Source organism: Takifugu rubripes, chromosome 16, assembly GCF_901000725.2.
Source record: "Takifugu rubripes chromosome 16, fTakRub1.2, whole genome shotgun sequence".
NCBI classification, from domain to species: Eukaryota; Metazoa; Chordata; class Actinopteri; order Tetraodontiformes; family Tetraodontidae; genus Takifugu; species Takifugu rubripes.
Window position 1 is genome coordinate 10552216 of NC_042300.1, and position 18923 is coordinate 10571138.

Below are 18923 nucleotides of genomic sequence, written 5' to 3' on the forward strand. Positions count from 1 at the left end.
GAAAACAGTAATCCTCAGTCAAAATGATGAATAATATTTTTAATCGTCAATACATTGAAGACTTAATTATAAAATCCTGTTCATATAGAAAGGCCAGCAGTGCCGTTTCCAGCGTGTTTCGTCATGGTATTTATGACTCTAGTCCACGTGCACAGAGGTGAGATGCTGGCTGGATCACTCTGCCATCACTAAGTGGCAAAATTTCCACATAAAATGGACCACAGCCCTCAAGTTGACTCCTGCCAAGATCCAAAAAACTTTTCTTTCTGCACTATGAGAACCAACCAGGACAGAGAAAGGCCGCTCAGGATGCTGCAAGCACGTTCAAAACCAGCGCTTACATCTCACTCCAGCAGTGACACAACGGTGAAAAAAGAGAAGAAACATGCACAAACGTCCCAGTTAGCATACGGGTCCAGGGATAAAGACATGCTGTCAACTGCAAAATCATAATAAACAATAATAATCAAAAGTACCTAATCTCCTTTACTGATTCAATGACATGGAGCTGGTTATGTCCAACAGTAAATAATAATAAGTTACAGGTAAATCTCTTTAAAAGACAATCATACCGGAACATAAGACTGCACTCATTTTGGTCAAAATATAACATTTTTAAAAGTTTGCAGTATAATTAGAAGATAAAATAGCAAAAATATACAAACCAAGATGAAATCCCCTTTTTTGTATCCCGTATACATACATAAATATCCAAACTAGATATGATTTTAAACTACTGTATCACAATATTAAACATAGATGCAGGTGCTCAAATATAATAGAAAACAATGACATTGTGCCATTTCCCTCCTTGCACTGTTTTGCCCTTTCTGAGTGGTCGCTATAACAACAGGCTGTCCATTCTTCCATCAAAACAAAGCCGGATTTTACTGCATACTGTATGTGCACATGAAATTTAATTAAAAAATAAAAATAAATAAAAAAAATAACAGGTGAGTTACACTCTTTCAACACCCCTCTGGATCAGAAGACTAAATATATCAGTGGTGACTTGTGACTAATTGAGGTTCGATAATGGAAATAAGTTCGAAAATGAACAGGAGACGAAGGTTTTGGCACTAAGATTTCTGGCAAAAGCCCCGCTGGGCCGTCCGTGATGGGAGCGCGTCTCTCGGCGCCGCTTCAGTGTGCGTCGCCGCGTGTTAATGTGCGTCAGTCAAATAGCGAGACGGAGTGACCAGTCAGAAAGGGTCGGTTATCTGAAGGTCCAAGACGCTCTTTTGTTTCCTTTTTCTTTACATGGCTTCAAACTCGTCGATCCTCTGCTTTGTGTTGCCCTGCCGGATCTGTCGAAGCGTCTTGTATTTGTCCCGGCCGGCCTTGACGTTGTCGCTGTGAAGGAGGTCGTTCTGGGTGTCTTTGGATTCGTCGCGCGCCTGGGCCAGCTCTTGTGTCAAGGTCTGAGGGACGCACAGAGATGGAGAGGTCGGTCGTACAGAACAGACTGAAGTTAGAGTGTAAAACATGAAGCAGACACGCAAGCCTCCATTAGGGTGAAGAGCCCGTATAAACTGGGGGAGTCACAGTGGCGAATCTCACCAAACCTGCTCAGGTAAAACGAACTTGGCTCGTTCTGTTCGAAACAGTTGGGAAAAGAAGCGGCGCGGTATCTCTCTGACCTTCAGCTGCTTCTGAACGCGCTCGTTCTTCTCAGCCTCGGTGAGACGGTCCTCCTCCCTGCGGTGATCGTTGATGCCGTCGATGTGCAGGTCGGCGCTGTGCGTGCTGTTGTTCTCCTCGCTGTCGCTGTTGTCGTCCATGTGGTCGTACATGGGGGGAGGCGGGGGAGGAGGGGGCGCCACCATCACCATGTGCAGCTCATCCCTGGTCTTCTGCAGATCTTCCTGGGCTTCCTTTGCCTGGTTCAAAGACGGAACAAGTCAATCACAGACACGTTTGTGTCTCAATGAGAGGCGCTAGAATAACAAAACCTAGCATCTTAATTACAATCACCAGTCACTCCTGAAGACAAAGGCAAGACTATTTAAAACTACATTCATTCTGGCTATAGATTAGAACTACGAGCAGCGACATGAGTTCATTCTGACCCTATTCTGCCACAACATGGCATCCTCTTCTTTGCGTTTCTTGGCATCCTCGAGCGCGGCGATCCGGGCGGTGTAATCTGCCAGCTCTGCCGCCTGAAACGATAGAACAGCAGAGCACTTCCTGAGGGCTGCAGGCGTAATATTGGGTGAAGCAAGAGCAGCTGTTTATACCACATGCAGAGGCAGGCTGTCACTTAAATGTGACACTTTAGTTGCATGTGAAGCGGAGGCCCAGTAACAACTGACACACCTGTTCGCTGCGCATCTGCACAGAAAATGAAAATACTCACCAGCATTCAGTGCTACAAAACAGTGTCACCATTTTTCCCCGTCACAGGTGAAGCAGCGTCCACTGTATGTTTGTTTTTCTACAGGAGCCACAGTAACCGTGCGTCTATGCAAACCGGACACCTGAATTGTGGATTGTGTTGCTAAAGTCTGGCCAAAGTATTAGCATACTGACCAGCTGCTCTTTGCTTTTCTGCTGGGATTCAGCCAGACAGGCCAGTTCCTCTTTAGCCAACAGAGCAGACTGGCGTTCTGACTCCAGACGAGCTGCATCATCCTTCGCACGCCTCCACTCCTCTTCCAGCATCGTGGCTCTCTCGACCTGGTCCTTCATTTCTGGAAGTACATTGTAAAAAAAAAAAATAATGTGGATCTCATTTGCGCTTAAATTTATGCCTGTAAGCACCAAGTTCAGTTTTAGCTATTATTGAAGCCTATGTAATGTATATGCATGATTCATTATAAAGCTCTTTGTCCTGAGAGATGCAAAATGATTTATGAGCAGGATAATGTCACATGTCCAGAAACCACAGCAGAGGCTAGCTTCAACAGTAAAGACAATTAAGGCCTCACCCTTCTCTGATTTCTTCATCTGCTCTTTAAACTGGTACAGCTTCAACATCAGATCCTTGTTCTCTCGCTCCATCTGCTCCTTCTCTCTCTCGATGCTCATTCTCTCCTTCCTCTCTTTCTCCAGCTGCTCTCTGCAGGTGAGACACAGTCACAGCAGATGCGTCAAATCTTCTAGAACAAACTACAACTTTAACCAAAGTGTGTCGCACAATATTACTCTTAAGGAAATATTGAAAGTCTGATGCCAAGCAGATAAATGAAGAGTCCGAGTATCGCTAAGAACACGCAAAACACGTTGTGGTAATTTGTTTTTTGTCCCTTACACTTTTCATTTGTCTAGAATTCTGTGGGAAAGCTTCCGGTAAGTGAAAATGTTTATTGTGGGATTTGGTGTGTCGGCTCAACAGCTCATTAGCTTATTAGCTGCAGCAACAGGCTGATGTGTCTCTTAAGGTTAAATTAAGTCGACATTAACCATCTCAAGGGACGCACAAGCCTCGTGCTGGACACCAGCCTGACTTCTCTTACAAACAGTGAGTGCTACTGTCAGCTACTGTTTGCATGTCCACTGGGGCCTGATGTTGTCAGTCTTCTCCCCCTGGTATTTACTATGTTGTCTGCTTGATGTTACATCACCCTGTTTGGACAGCTGGAAAGAGCAGACAGCAGGTCGGCAGCTGTGGTCGAGGCTGAGGTCAACATCCATTCACTCTCTGCTAAGGATATTCAGGAGGCAGATTTCCTCTGCTTTCAACAGGAATGTCTCCTTTCATCCAATTAATGGTCTCATTTTACTCCCTGGAATACTTGTAGAAAAGCTGGATAAGAAGAAATAGACTAAAATTGACGTGCTAATCTGTTGGATCATAGGAATTGTTCATTCTACAGAAAAAAATACACAAGTAGTTCCCTATGTATCTAATTTTTATACAGGCATTCATCAAGGAAAGAACCTACAGATGAATTCATTCTGGAGAAAGGGAAATTCCAGACGTTTCGGGGCATCTCATTACCTTTTCTTCTGCTTCTGCTGCTTCTCGTCGCGGGCCTGAGCTTTCATCTGCTGCACCTCGATGGTGTCGGGCTTGCGGCGGCGCATGTACAGCTCGTGGTTGCCCATGCACAGCTGCAGGATGCGCTTGTTTATGCGCAGTCTTGGCGTGTAAAAGACAAAGTCCTGAGATTGCGGTGGAGAGGGATAAATAAACATAAACGGCCACATGTGGTGATGTGATGCCACAAGCAAACCGTAACCAGAGACGGAGGAAAATTTGGGCTGAGAAGAGGGAAATATAAACGCAGGCAGCTGCCGCCAATGTGATACTCACAGGAGACTTTTTGTCGATGGGCTTGATGATAAACTTCTTATCGTTAAAGGAAATGTTTCTGATCTCACTCCACGGAAAACCAATCTTTGGGGTCAGTCTGAGGAAGACAGCGCAGGAAGAGTAGCGTTAAACTTGACACAGAATCACAGAAAACCACCACAATAAGACAGGAGAAGAGAAAAAAAGGAAAAATCCAAAATTAGTTTAAATTAATGGCTAGAACTAAACTTTTATTTATTACAAGTAAGAGTTTTGATATAACTATCATGCCCACTTCCTCTCATACCTGCCTAGTGGTGCTAGAAACACCTGCAGTATTGCTGTAGTTTAGAGAAGAAGCCACTAACCAGCAGCAAAATACTTTGGAAGCGTGTTGACTGACTGCACTGGAAGGTCACTATCAGCTTTTGACCTTGATTCTTATGGAACATGAAAAACAGAAACAATGCAAAATATGCAGTTCCTCTTCACTTCGGATAATGCAAATTGAAAAGGTTTATTAGCGATTAGTGATCTGCTAATACAAGACACAGACAAGCAGTTTGCTGATCCAGCAGATAATTACTGTAGCCAAGACCAACAACTGTTTGGAACCCTCTGAAGGTAAAGACTTATGGTTCAACAGAACAGCAGATAACAAAAGGTAACAAAGAGTTAACCAGAATGAAGTCTTGGCTGCACTGCTGCATTGTGGGCCAGCTGCCCCCATTAGAGCCATGGCATTGTAGGTTAGCTTCACATTCTTAAGTGCCGCGCAGCTTGAAAAACCAGTTGATGTAGCCATGGTTACGGCAGAGGGCACCGTGGAGAAGAGGTAATACTTACTGAAGCCGGCAAGAACATAAAAACACAGACTCTTGACAGGAAAGTTGCTGAAACTTTAAAACATGCCAGAAGAAATGGGCCAAACACTAATCACAACAGCAGATACAGTTAATAAGTCCTTTTATCTGAAAATAAAGAATAAAACGAAAGCTTCTACTAATACAGGAAAAATATTGCATGAGCCAGGAAAGCCAGATTAATGTAAAAAGACACACAGGCTGGCAACAGGTAATAAAGGCTGGAGAACTTTATTACCCAGGTTCAATTTTTAAACAGAAGGCAAGTCCTGGAGGCAGAAGTGTGCGTTTAACGCAGTCCACTTTGCTCCACGAAAGCTACAGAACAGATTGTATTTCAGCAATTGGGAGGTGTTTACTCCCAACAATGACCAGCTCAACAAAACATGGCAATCTCAGCCAAGGCCTGGCTGGATTGTGCCAAAATCGCTTCCACAAAATGTCGACACAATGCCAACAAAGAGAAGCAATCGCTGTGCACACACTCAGATGTGGCCCAACAGGTCTGCCTGAGTGTTACAATTTTAGGAAAAATGCAGCTCCGAGTCAGTCAGTAGAAATAACAGAAGATAAAGTTGGTGCAAGAGCAACCACTGCCATCTAAATGCAACATATAGCATATTTAGAGTAAGAATGAGTATACATCAGCATTTTTGTTATTCATTTGATTATTTTAGTCCGGGTGCAGCTAGGGAATGTGTTTGGGTGTGGATTAGTATGAAGAATGAAACAGTAAAAATGTTAAAATGGTACACACAAGCTCATGCTTAGGAGGAACTAATATGCCGTGTCCCTATGTAATCTAGGTGTGAACAAACAAACTCTTAATTAAATTAAAACCACAAAGCTTTAGCGACACTCTAACATATCACAAATGAATCTGTCTGCAGTTTGTTGTTAAATGTCCCAAACATGCAATCTGGCCTTCAGCATTACTCCTGTCACACATGTAGAAGAATGGTGCAGCACAGACCAGGACCTGGCTCAGCCTGTTTATCTCTGTCACATGACCGCACTAAACCTCATGCTAGAACAGACAAAACGGTTTCATCCTGTCAAAGAACAGTGCTTACTTGTCTTCCTTCTCATAGATGTTGAGTCCCAGGGCATCTACTCCCAGCCACAGCGCGGTTCCCTTCTTATTCTTAATCTCAAAGTAGTTGACTCCATACATCTCCAGGTCTTGGGCAATCTTTAGATACTCCATCATGGCATCCTCTCTGCAGGGAGGATGAAATGGCATCATGCTTTCAGTCAAAAAGAATGGCGGAGAACAATAATCCCTTTATGTAATATACTCACTTTATTGTCCCACTATGCTCTTCGTGCCACACCTGAATCCTCTCCTCCCACTGTTCTCTGGACAACTTGTGTTGCTCCATAACTCTACGGAGAGCAAAGACGAAGAGACCATTTAAACATACGTGACATACCGACTCATTCAATTCAACTTTATTTATAAAGAGTCTGTTACAATCGAGATTGTCATTGTATTTGTGGAAAACCAGAGCACAGAAAGCAAGCGGCATAAGGGAAAGAACAGGAGGAGCCTCGTATTAGGGGAACCTGTTGCTGGTGGACAGGCGGCTAAAGGAGGAGAAGGTGAGATAGGGGAGCGCAAAAGAGTGAGAGGGAACTTGCACTTCCTGTACAGATTCTATAATTAAATCTATGTTTGTGCTCCACTTCAAAGAAGCTGCTAATCTGATTATATTCATTTCTTTCTTTGTGTAATTCAGGACGCATCTGGCAGTCACAATGGCTGCATTGACCCAACCATTATGATTCATGGAGCAACGCTGGCCAAGAGCCTGGGGAATATCTTCAGATTTAGGCGTGTCTCACCTGTGCGGCAGCAAGCGTTCAGACACCAGGTATCCGGGTCGGTGGAGCTCTTTGTTGTAGTCTTCAAACTTGGCCTGGACGGAGTAGGAGGCGAGCAGAACGGCTGTCTCTGGTGGACAGTAGACCTCGTCGCTCAAGATGCTCTCCTTCACCTGCAGGAAGAAAAGCTTCTGGGTGATGCTCTGGATCAGCTCCTCCGACACATCCTCCGGAAAGAACTTGGCCCGAAATTTGAACTGCAGCGGGTTCTCCTTCTTAACATCCTGTGACGTGACCTAAAGAGAAAGCACAGGATTTAAGTCACATCATGTGAGCATTAAGAGCAACGAGGACATTATGGAATCAATGCCTGGAGCTTTTCAGATCAGCTGAAATTAGAGGAACAACCACCATCCAGGTCCAAATAATGGGCCCCTTTTACCACTTCAAGGCCTCACTGGTTTTATTTAGAAGTGACTTATTTATGGTATATCTTGTTTTCTATTTAACTGATTGGCTAATTATTTTGGCTTTAGGGCTAATCTTAACAGTCAGTTTGGCACATTTTGTGCACTGATGAAACACGTCACACCTCCTTTGTTTCAGGGTGTCCTGCTGTTTTCAAAAGTGGTTTGATTATCATTCTCGTTTTATGGAAATGTGATTTAATAAGTCCTTGCTGCTCTATGTACTCACACAATGTACCTCTTCCTCTGATTCTGAACGGGGACAAAGCAGTCTTGACAAGGACAAAGTGAACAACAATAAAGACGTTTCAGACAGGAATTATCTTTGAAAAAGTTGGTAAAGTTGTCTTCTAAAGTTGTCTTCTAAAAAAATGTGACTCAGTTTTCACTACATTAAAGTCTTTAAGGAAATCCTTCACCCCACCCCCTGGTTCTAATCTGTTCTATATGGGACCAGAGGGGTCATGAGCAGCTTCACGGACACAAAGTAACTTTACTTTAGTTGGGGACACCTGAGGAGGGGGAGCTGTGCTGGGTCACACCAAGTTCATCATGCTCAGATCAAATAAACCACATCCAGATGACTCCATGCAGAGTGCAAGGGTCTAAACACGGCCGTAAAGGCAAACACTAAGCTACAATTGTATCGACAAATCAGAGGAATGCATTCTTCTTCTACATTTAGAGATTTTGACCTCATAAAGAGAGGTGAGTGGCTGGGACATTAAATAACCATCGAGGTATGCAGGTAGCCGAATGAGTGAGACAATAGTGGAATTTCACTCTACCCGACTGAAAACTGTGACATCATTTCATCTCCAACCAGGTTGTACTGACCACCTGCGTGTAACAGTACCGACGACCATAATGACGTCTGAGGACCAGGAGTGGAAAAGTTTCCCCACCGACCTCGATAATCCTTCTGTGGAAAAATACCACCATACTAGATCTTACCTTTTTGTCCAGTCTTAGCCAAGTGGTGTAGCCTTTGTTGTCGGTGTACTGAAGTCCAAAGTACCAGATCTCACGTAAACCGATGGTTTTCACCACCTGCGGAGGAAGAACAAACAAATCGAAACGGGTTTTGCTCATTTTAGGCGCTGTGAGAACTTCACATGCTGCTTTTCTCATAGCCAGAAATCAAGATGTAATGGTTTGAGCACAGCTTTGCGGTTCAACAATGCACAAAATACTTCAATAAAAGCAAACAATTCAGATCGTATGACAGGAACAAAAGACTCTCAAAAGGTTTTACAGACGCTGCTAATGTTACCTAATGATGACATGTCCAGATGGATAATCTAGTGAACAGCCCATGTAACATTATAGGCCTGAGTTTAGTTAATCCATCTACAGACAGTCATAAAATTTCTCTTGGAAATATACAATATGTCATAAAATGGAAGATAAATGTTTTTATGGAGGGACACATAAGCCCTTAAAATTAATCACTAGTTTAATTATTCAATGTTGCTTTTGCATTGTGTTATTATTACTATCATTTATTTATGGATCTCACTGTTCCTGCCAGACAGTGAAAACAGAGTTTGGGCATGTATTTGGATAGTTTTGTGATTTAAAAAAAAAAAAGGGTCTCAATATCAGCTTTTCTCAACAATTTTTTCCAGCAACACATGCACCACTCCGGTCTGTTGCCCCAGAACACAACCAAGCATTGATCTTTCACAGAGTGGTCCTATTGTTTGAACAGTGAGGAGGAGGGATACAGTGTAACAAGGGTGTGCTGCATAACCAGCGTCCTGTCATTGACCCTAGAAACGGACTCGCTAATTTGGGGTGAGGCGGCAGCAGAGGAAGGAGGTGTGTTGCGTCAATGCTTGACAAATCATGAACATTTCATATTTCAATTACAAATACACCGGAGGCAATTTTTTTTAAAGAAGACTGATCGGAAGACGTTACTGTTCGTCCAGTCTCTCATTGGGAGACTCTAGCAGAGAGTGAAAAGACACTTATATGTGTGGAAAAATCATATGTGCTGCAGAGAGTTACTATTTTCCACTGACTTCTGTGGGAAAAACCCTCAGCAAGCACAGACTCTTTAGACGGAGTGATTTTTCCAACAGACCCATATTGCTGTTTTGACTTTTTTTGCATGCAGCTGACCCTTCTGGGTGCACTGCTGCAAAATGTTCCACCAAAGCTAGTGGCTGTGTGTTACCCTGCCTGGGAGAAGTCAGACTAGACTCCATTCAAGCCTATTGCCAAAGATAATCTCCAGACAAGGTTAAAATTAAATTCAAACTCCTCCCTCTCGCTGGATGACCTAAAATATAGGGCAGGCTGACCTGTGGGGGTAGAAATTAATGGTTTTTGTTCACAGTCTTTTTTCTTGGTGGAGGAGACTTGAAATAAGAGCACACTAAACACGGAGCCTCACCTGTAATGAAACTTATCAGGCCCCTGAAAACAATCAACCCTTTCATGGTCATTCTGCTTTGAGGGGCACTAGGGGAGAGGATACCAGAATTTCTCAGGGGTAAAGCTACTGTGCAGGACTTTGGTGCAACACTTACACTTTCAGAGAGGTAGCAAATATCTGCACCAACAGGTAAAAACAAGCAGTAATAACATGCCATAAGTGATCCGATCGGTAGAAAAGGAAAACTGAAGATAACGACTAAAGTTCATCAGAAGAAGATTAAATCTGAATCCGGAGATTTGGCTTTCAGAGAGGTTGGTTTGGTAGACTGCCCTGACCTGAGTCAAAGGGATTAACCGCTACTAATTAAAATTAGGGCGAGAACTGGCTCCAATGCAAAACCCACTAATGCTGCAGGCTGTCCCACAGGATGTTGACTGCAGGGTCCTCCTGCGCCAATGAGACTGGGAATACAGTGTACAGCAACCTGAATACTGAGGCCGAAGTTGTGCAGCGGCCGACGAGGGGAAGGGAGGAGGCCACTCAATCATGGCCCAGACAGGCACAATGGGTCTATTAAGGTACTGCTCAGTCACATACGTGATGTTGCTAAAAGTTAGCAGTGCGATAGCTCTGCAAGGCCAAAGAAGAAAGAACTTCCTCCGGAGTTCGGATTCTTGCTTAGACATGTACGTTGGGCGTGTAAAAGTGTGCTGGTTTCACAATTGTTACTTCTATTATAGAGACTTGGAATGAGTTCAAAACATCATTGCTTTGTTTTTCAATGATGCAATCTTTTAGTCGTCACACTGGTCCTGTTTTTCCACCCATCCGACCAGGTTTTCATGCACTGTAGCGACAGTTTTAGTTCCTTTCTTAACCACATTTATCCAAAGAGATCGTCGGGTGTCAGGGCGATGAGAGGTGTCTCAACATGGCAAAATAAACCGGCTGCAGACAAAATTCAACTGCATTCAACTGCAGGAGGAGCAGCACACTCAAGTATGGATGTGAAACAGAATAAGGGTGTGTTGGGGAGCGGCAGAGGTTTCAAGGTGTTTCATAGCAGCCTGACAGTGACGAAGGTTGGGATCAGCGTTAGCCACAGGGGCCACGCCAGACCTCACACTTGCCTATGAAATGACCTCACCGCTGTTACTCAGCATTTCCACATAACATGTTTAACAACTTGTACTTACAGAATGTTCCTTCACAGCTGACGGCCAGCCGAACGCAGCGGTTTGCAGTCGAGCTCCAGACTGACCAATAAAGCTAAATGTCAGCCACGCTGAGAGCAGCTGCTGTTTGAGATAAGGCTATTCAGGTTCAAATAAAGCCCTGAACTGTCACTGACACTATCACAGGGAATGTGTGGTTATCTGGGGCACACCCCGCTGAGGGCCATTCTCACAAGCAGGCGGAGGATTTCACCTCAAAATGGAGATGTCACATGTTGATGCTTGATTGCTGACCGGAGCCCCATTCATTGGTCCAGTGGAGAAATAAATCAAGAGCGTCTCCCTGTCTGTCCCTTTGCACAGGCAGCACACCAGGACAATCGGTTAATTCCATCCATTTAATAATTCCACTTCTATTTAGAATTCACTTACACGTATGACACAAACTTTCAGTCTCAATAAGGCAGAAACAGAGGTCAATGCAGGGGAGCAGCGAGGAGCCCAAACCACTGACTATATGTGACATCACCATAGTCCACGTCTAATAAGGAGCTAATTTGCTCTGTACCTGTACATGTGCAATAACAATACAGTTGAATCGAATCTAATTTGTTTCTGTTTCCATTGAAGGGCCGTTTAAATGCAGGATTCAGATCTGAGCAGATAACCCCATAAGGTATTCTGATAACCTTTAACACCGCCTCCTGTCAAAGCGGCAGCAGCATCTCTATTATTTCCTTATTTTCTGGCCCTGTGTTTTTTCTCTTCACAGTAATGAGCACAGATTTCAGCTCTTAATTCAGAGACTGAATGCTGCAGTTTGTCAAAGTGTAAGAACTTTACGTGTCATACGGAAAAAGTCATACAACCCTTGGGGGGAGTCACATCTTTGTTCTTGGTAGGGCTTTAATAACTAACATCTCTGAGTCTTTGTGAGGGTAGAACATGGACAGGGATTTTGGACAAAAAATAAAGAATTAATTTGTCATCCCGCATTTATTGGCCTGGAGAGAGTCTGGAGGATGTGAGAGACCGCAGTGCCAGAGGAGAGGTGCGGTTGGAGGACATGGGGATGTGGCTGACCACACTGAGCCACGTCCGACTGACTGCCAACGGCAGCAAGATGAGCAGGACACACATGAATATAGGAATAATTTGAAGAGAGAAAGAGGAACATGCAGGTAAGAGTGAAAAGACCACATATCCTCAGAGCTCTTGGATCTTTTCAGCATCATGGGACCGTCTTAGGACCAAGAAGCCCACGCAATGATCTCAGAGTCCAAAAATAAAGACATCTGCGTTCACACCCAGCTCCTCTGGGCAAAATCCTGATTAAGTCGGGATTAAAGTGCATATGTGAAAAGGGCATTTGGCTAAAGACAAAAGGAAGACATGGGAAACCTACCAGCAAATGCAACTGATGCTCAAATCCCTTTAGAGAAAATCAACACGGCATGATAGGATTTATGTTTGGTTTTAGGGGTTTTTTTTAAGTGCAGACGCGACTTCTCTGACGTGCTGTCAGCTACACTTGCCAGTGAAAAACCAGTTATACAGGATGCAGCTAAAACAATGTCTTTCCTCCCACAGTGCTGTGACAGGAGGAGCTCGATCTAATCAGGCCTCATCTACGTTTGGATTTTAGAGCCTTCACAATAGAATTTTACAGCACAAAAGCTGGGCCAATACAAATGCAAGGCCACACAAGACAATGAGTGTTTTAATATACATTACAATTCAGCATAAGGCCACCCCTCGGTATTAGATCACCTCATCCGCTACAATGTACAGACAAAGCCCTTAATGCAATATTCAATACAAATCTGGTGACAGAGCTGCGAACAATCAGAAATAGCAGTATTCCCTTATTATTATTAGACTATGAACCATTCAACTTGCTTTAAAAAAAAAAAACAATAGTCAGTTTCCTAAAACTGTGCCAGAAACTAGCAGTATATCATGGCAATGCCAATTTAATCATGGAAATCAGCACCCTCTATGAATGGATGTTTCTGTTCCTGGCCACTATTCCTTTTTCTGCACTTACAATTGTGCAGGAAGTGTTTTTTTTTAATACCCTCCTCGCCAGGGCGACAGACCAGGCCCATGTTGTCTCATCTGTCAGAGGTAAGTTTTCAGCCCAGGAAGTAATGAAAGGAACAAACTCTGACGATGATAACAGACAAACGCGCTCTCTCTGGGTGAGAATGATGGCTGTCTGAGCGCAGAAAGAAAAATGTTAGCGCACCACTTCACTTAGGCTTTGTTTTATTAGGTGAAATATACCTTCAACCTTTTAGATTTTACCAGAGTGATCAATATCGATTTCACAGCATGTTGATGCACTACAATATTTACCTGCAGCAACATTATGGTTCATGCATTAGTAAAAGCAGAAATATAATGAACTTTTCTTTCCAATTCCATGAAATCGAAAAAAAAATTTCATGGTGCAGTATCAGTATGACTGGGTTTAAAACTGATGCAGTACCTGCTCCAACAACTGCTTCCCCAAAGTGCTGGGCTGGATGGCAAACTCCAGCTCAGCGTCCATGGTAATGACGTGAACATTGATCTGTGGAAAGATGAGAGAAAACAGAGGTTCAAATGCTGCTACAGCAACAGGGAGGGGTTTCCCCCATAAGGGCTAACAGACAGTAAAGCACACGGAGTGAGCGAGTGAGTGAGTGTGTGTGTGTGTGTGTGTGTGTGTGTGTGTGTGTGTGTGTGTGTGTGTGTGTGTGTGTGTGTGTGTGTGTGTGTGTGTGTGAGTGTGTGTGTGTGCGCGCTAAGGGGGTGTATTTGCACAGTAAACACACAGGGCTCTGTGTTTATCTCCGCTTCTTCTGAGCCAAACGGGCTGAATGTGACCAGAATTCTGTTGCAAAGCTGTTTTTGGAAACAATGTATGAATGAAGCATTAAGGAAAACTGGTGTGTTGGAAGGCCGGTCCCACTCAATACGAAGCAAACTCAATGAAAGATCCACTGCTGCACCACTGAATCCACCCGCAGAAACTCGGGCTTTTGGCGGTGTGGTTAATAATTGATCAGAATGTCCAATGTAAATAAAAAAATTCCTTTTTCGGAGAACCTCTCAACGAGCAGGCATTTTTATGTCTACCTAGAAGGCCCCGCCAGAGCCATTATTGTGTGACTGGAACCACCGCAAGAGTAGCATGCTAATAAAGTGGCATCTTTGTAGCACATTGTGATCGGCGCCGCGGCTCAATTCAGTGACGTCCGAGTTGTGGCTGTAGTGACAATCTGGTGACTCATGGGCTACACAAGCTGAGCAACTAACTGACAGGCTCTAATCCCGAGAGACGGGCAAATCCAATCACAGCGCTGCCTGATAAGCACCTCTGCGCTGTCCAGGATACTGGAAGGACACCGTTTGTCTAGACAGTGGATGTTCAAATGTGCTTTCTTTACCAAAAGATTAAGAGTTGCGCAACCTTCAGGGGCGTTTACACAGAAAACTGTGTAAATGGGTCGGTCATACGCCACATGTGCATTTACTCTACACCACCGTACAAAGATCCCCTTTTACCCCAACCGTCAGCTGGTTTCTGCTGGGCTCGTTTGTAAAGTTCAACAGTTTTTACTTTGAACACTTTGAAAATCGTCTGGGAGGAAAGTGTTTCAGTAGCAGCAGCTCGTCTTGCATCAGCGTCCATCAAGAGCTGGTGCTGAAGGAGCGGGAAGAAAGGAAAAAAAGCTGCTCTAACATGCAGAGAATGGAACATATGAAAGTGCCAGCAGAAACCACTGACTGGTGTGTGATCCGAAACTGAGTCACAATAAACTCAGCCCATGCAGAGCGGTAAAGAAAACATGGCACATATACTAAAAATATACCCGGCAAAGACTTGGGGCTCCACAATCAGTCATTTCAGTCGGGGGGAACATACAAGCGGGAACAAATAGTCTACATAAACCCCCACTTTCCAACTCAGGACTGTAAATACTGGCTTATGTGTTTCGCCTAAAGGAGGGTCTTCTCACAGCTGACAGGAGGGCATTCACGCAGGAAAAAGGTAGAGGACACAGTTTCCAGGTGGATGGTGCTGCAGGAACTAGTGTAATGTTCCTGGAACTATTTTTCTGGAGGATGTTCAACTAATAGTTGTACTTACAGTTATATATGTCACATATCAACAGATGTTCCAAACCCCTAAAGGACAAGCACAGACAGTCCTCCCCTATTCAATGAAACCAGGAATAGAAAATCCTTCATCCTCATGGTAACAATAAGTTACAGAAATGAGGCGGTCGTCAACTCTAAACTCAACTGTGGATAGGAGACGCTGCATTCTACTGCATGGACCGTACAATATTTAACCTCCTGTAGTCTGACCTCCTTCACCAGAGTCTGTTGTAAGGGAGGTCACCATGGGGATTGTGAGTGTGATGCACTCATAAACGTCACATTTCGGTCTACACGGGCGATCAGTGGAGGGGACGAGAAAGCTTATGGTGGTTTCACGGGTTATCGCGTTTTGGGTTTTTTGAGGGGGTTTTACCACATTATCGGAAGTCGCTGTGCTTTTGTTTTCTATGTTTCCTGTATGAACGCTCAGGAAGGGTGTAGGCAGTATAAAAAGCAACAAATGAGGTTTTTACAGTGCATCACTCCAACAGGGGCAGTCTTACATCATAATAAATAGCAGAAAGTTGTTGTTTTTTCCAAGCCTGGCTACTGGAAACCACAGGATAGTGTTGGCTAATTTGGCTAGCTGGACACTTGTGTGACCAAGCAGCTATGGAGGCACTCCACAGGGCACCTTGCTAGGCAACTGTAAATGTTATTATTCCTGTCAGCTCTTTAGCATAGTCCAGAAAGACGTTATCATCCATGTACAGAACAATGTTGTTGCGCACCACTCTCCACACTGACAGTTGTAGTTAAGATATTGAGATTATTTCAACGTTACATTAAACTACATGCAGCACAGCTCTGAGATGTTAAAGGAACCATAACTGATAAGCCCATCAAGCCTGAGAGTCAACACACTGTTTACTGTAAAACCACCAACTAAAAACAACGTGACTAGAGTCTGTGCTGGTAACCACACCTTGTACCGGTTGTGTCACCCAGCCGCGGAGAAAATGAGGCACTGGGAGAGTCGGGGAAGACTATGGTTTTCTTTTGACAATGTCTCATTCAGATGAGCCAAACATGACTCACACAAGCATCAGTGATGAAGACTTCCAATAGCTGCTGGGTGTCTCGGGCCGTAGCAGTTAAAACAAATATATTGCCTTTGTTTCCGCACACACTGTCCTGTTGGGTTTTTTGCACAGGGGCCGTTTAAGCACCTTGTTTCCAGTTTGAACCTGCTGATTAACAATTTTCTTTTGGTAATTTCTACTGTTAATCAGTTGGTAAACTCATCAGGAGCCTGTTTTTTTTGTGGGGGGGGGGTTACGTCTAGATTTATAAAGGTGAGCCCTTTTGTTAAAATCCTTTAAACCAGTTTTTCCAGGAAGTGTTTCCCCTGTTTCTGGTTCATATCCAGTAAATTCAGGAGGCTCTGATAAAAGACTGAAATCAAAAGGAAACCTTGTGTCAAAACTGATTTGTTTTTTCCTCTTTAACACGAAAGGCGATATGCTACCAGACAGCGATGACATCATTTCCACAGCGATGCTCATGACAACCGTACTAAACAAACTGACAACATTCTTGTCCTCAAAGAGTGTTTGAGTACCTCAACATGGGCTTTCTTCACTTTCCTCACATGCTCTCTGTTCAGCAGAAATAAGCTGCGACGCTCTCGTTTCCCCCGGACTTACGAAAACCTTTTTTAGTTCACTGACTTCCCAGATGACTGAACTTTCTATTCAAGTTTAAATTTGAGGAACAGATGTTTGGATGAAAATGAGGTAATTCATATGTGTAATTCAAACAAAATGATCCTATCAGGATGCCCTCAACTTCTCCTTTAAGCTGTATAACAACAGTCAGCAAAGAAACTTTTTTGCCACCTATAAGCAAAAAACTGGAGGAGGGACACATGACGTTCTGTGCTATAATAGCTGGGGTGGGGCCAATTAGTAAAGGATAATTCAAAGAAAAACCTGTTTTATTAATAATGACAGTTTCTTTTTATTTAAACAGATTTCTAACTGAGAACTGCATCAAATTAAAATCAAAAAGTTTTTCTGCAGCAAAGTTGCTGATGGATCCTGAAACGTATGGACCCGTGGGTGTCTGAGGATCATGTGATCTGAGGGAAACACAGAACCCATTGATGTTTTAATCGTCTGTGATACAATGGAAAATTGCATTGCTTTATTCTGGTTGTGGCCTGCTCAATAAATGAACCACGTTTAAGCCCCTTTTGGCTTTTTTTCTGGATTCATTAGCGTGGAATTTGTGTTATGCAATAAATAAAAAGTTCACAGATCACTCAGCCGCCCTGAACGCACCACGGAGGTCTTCTGTCATTCCCATCTGTTTGCTGTCATTCAAAATATCATTAAAAACACACTTCATACAAGTTTAACAAATATATTTCCATTTCGCTTTTAAGTTTGACATTTTTAAGTTAGAAACCTACTTCGCCAGTCCGGCATCCTTCACCGACCTGCCTATTCATTCAATGGACGAAGTCTACTTTTTAAGATAGAATTTTGTAAATGTGATGATCTTCCCCCTCATGCTACAATTTCCAACACTTAACTTAAGAGAAATAGTAACTTACCGCTTTCGGCATGTTTGAGTCCTCTGAGGAGCCACAGAAAAGGGGAAAAAATGTTTCCAAGCGGAAAAGGGTGTTTACCGTGTGGCTGTACTTCTCACTGTACCGATCTGAAAAGAGAGCAAGTGAAAAGACGGAATTCAGTCACTTGTGCGCTACTTAAAGCCGGCGATGAGAAGCGCGACACTCCCGCAGGCGACAGTCATCAGGCTGAATCACCACAGTGAAGCTGAACGCAGCTAACGCGGACGATAACGGAAGTGATCTACGGGCGTTTCAAAATAAATGTACAATAACGAGCCTGCGTTATTAAAGTTTAGATGAAAATAGACTTGCTTCGTTAACTTAGTATGCATCAGACACAGTTAAGTGTATTCGGTTTGTAAATAAAGTACTACACTAAAGCTGCAAATCAAGAGTACTATTCACTGCAACCTATTAAAATTCAATGTAAGACTGTTAAAAAGGTGCTCACTAGTGTAGTACTGTCAGCAATCTGACTTTCACAGGCAACTATTTCTTACACTGAAATTCCTTTTAGCTTAGCCTCAATGGTAAATGATGCGTAAAGCAAACAGGGAATTTGTTATCGCTATGACCGTTGTTTGACCAGTTACACAGATCAGCGTTTTAAAATGCAAGTAAAAAGCTTATCAGTAACACATGCTTGCAGCCATTTTTGGAAAGCTATGTGTTAGCTATATGGATTTTTTTTTTTTTAAGTAAAAAAAAGAAGAAAGAAATAGTTACACCATTTATTAGCTACTATGCAGGCCGATTTTATGAGACAACTATTGTGTTATCTTTGTTTACTCATTAAAAGAATAAACTAGTCGCTGAAGTGATGTCATTCCTACTGTCTGGCATTTGACGTAACTGGAATGCGCCACGTTTTAATATCTGTCCCCCTGCGTTCCCTCAGGTGGAATTCTGATTTAGGAGCGTTTCTAACGACAGCTGCCTTGGAAATCAAAGTACCGACGTAGTTTTCTTCTGAAAAGTGAAACCGGAAATGCTACATTTTTATTCTACCTTTACACCACTTAGTCATTCAAGTACCACAGGTTAAATATGGTACACAGAATGCCTCACCCACTACAGAAACAGTTCCCACCTCACTCTGTTTTAGTCTGGATTTGACATCATTATTTCCTAAGAAACTTTCACCTCTCTTGGGATTAATAGCTGCCATTTGTTCTGGAAATTAAGTAACTGTAATCACCTCGCCTCGCCAGTCTGATACATCAGCGCAATATACTCTTATG

General features: G+C 43.3%; 1 protein-coding gene across 1 annotated transcript; it reads right to left on the reverse strand.

Annotated features, from left to right (window-relative positions):
* Positions 1-24: 24 nt before the first annotated feature.
* Positions 25-17864, reverse strand: ezrb (ezrin b). The gene is made up of 13 exons (XM_003971806.3): positions 17662-17864; positions 13444-13527; positions 8346-8441; positions 6946-7220; positions 6403-6486; positions 6174-6320; positions 4259-4355; positions 3944-4107; positions 2931-3061; positions 2533-2693; positions 2070-2162; positions 1641-1880; positions 25-1421 (listed from the first exon to the last, which is right to left on the reverse strand). The coding sequence occupies exons 1-13, from the start codon at positions 17671-17673 to the stop codon at positions 1257-1259; spliced, it is 1749 nt and encodes a 582-aa protein (XP_003971855.1). The 5' UTR covers positions 17674-17864; the 3' UTR covers positions 25-1256.
* Positions 17865-18923: the final 1059 nt, after the last annotated feature.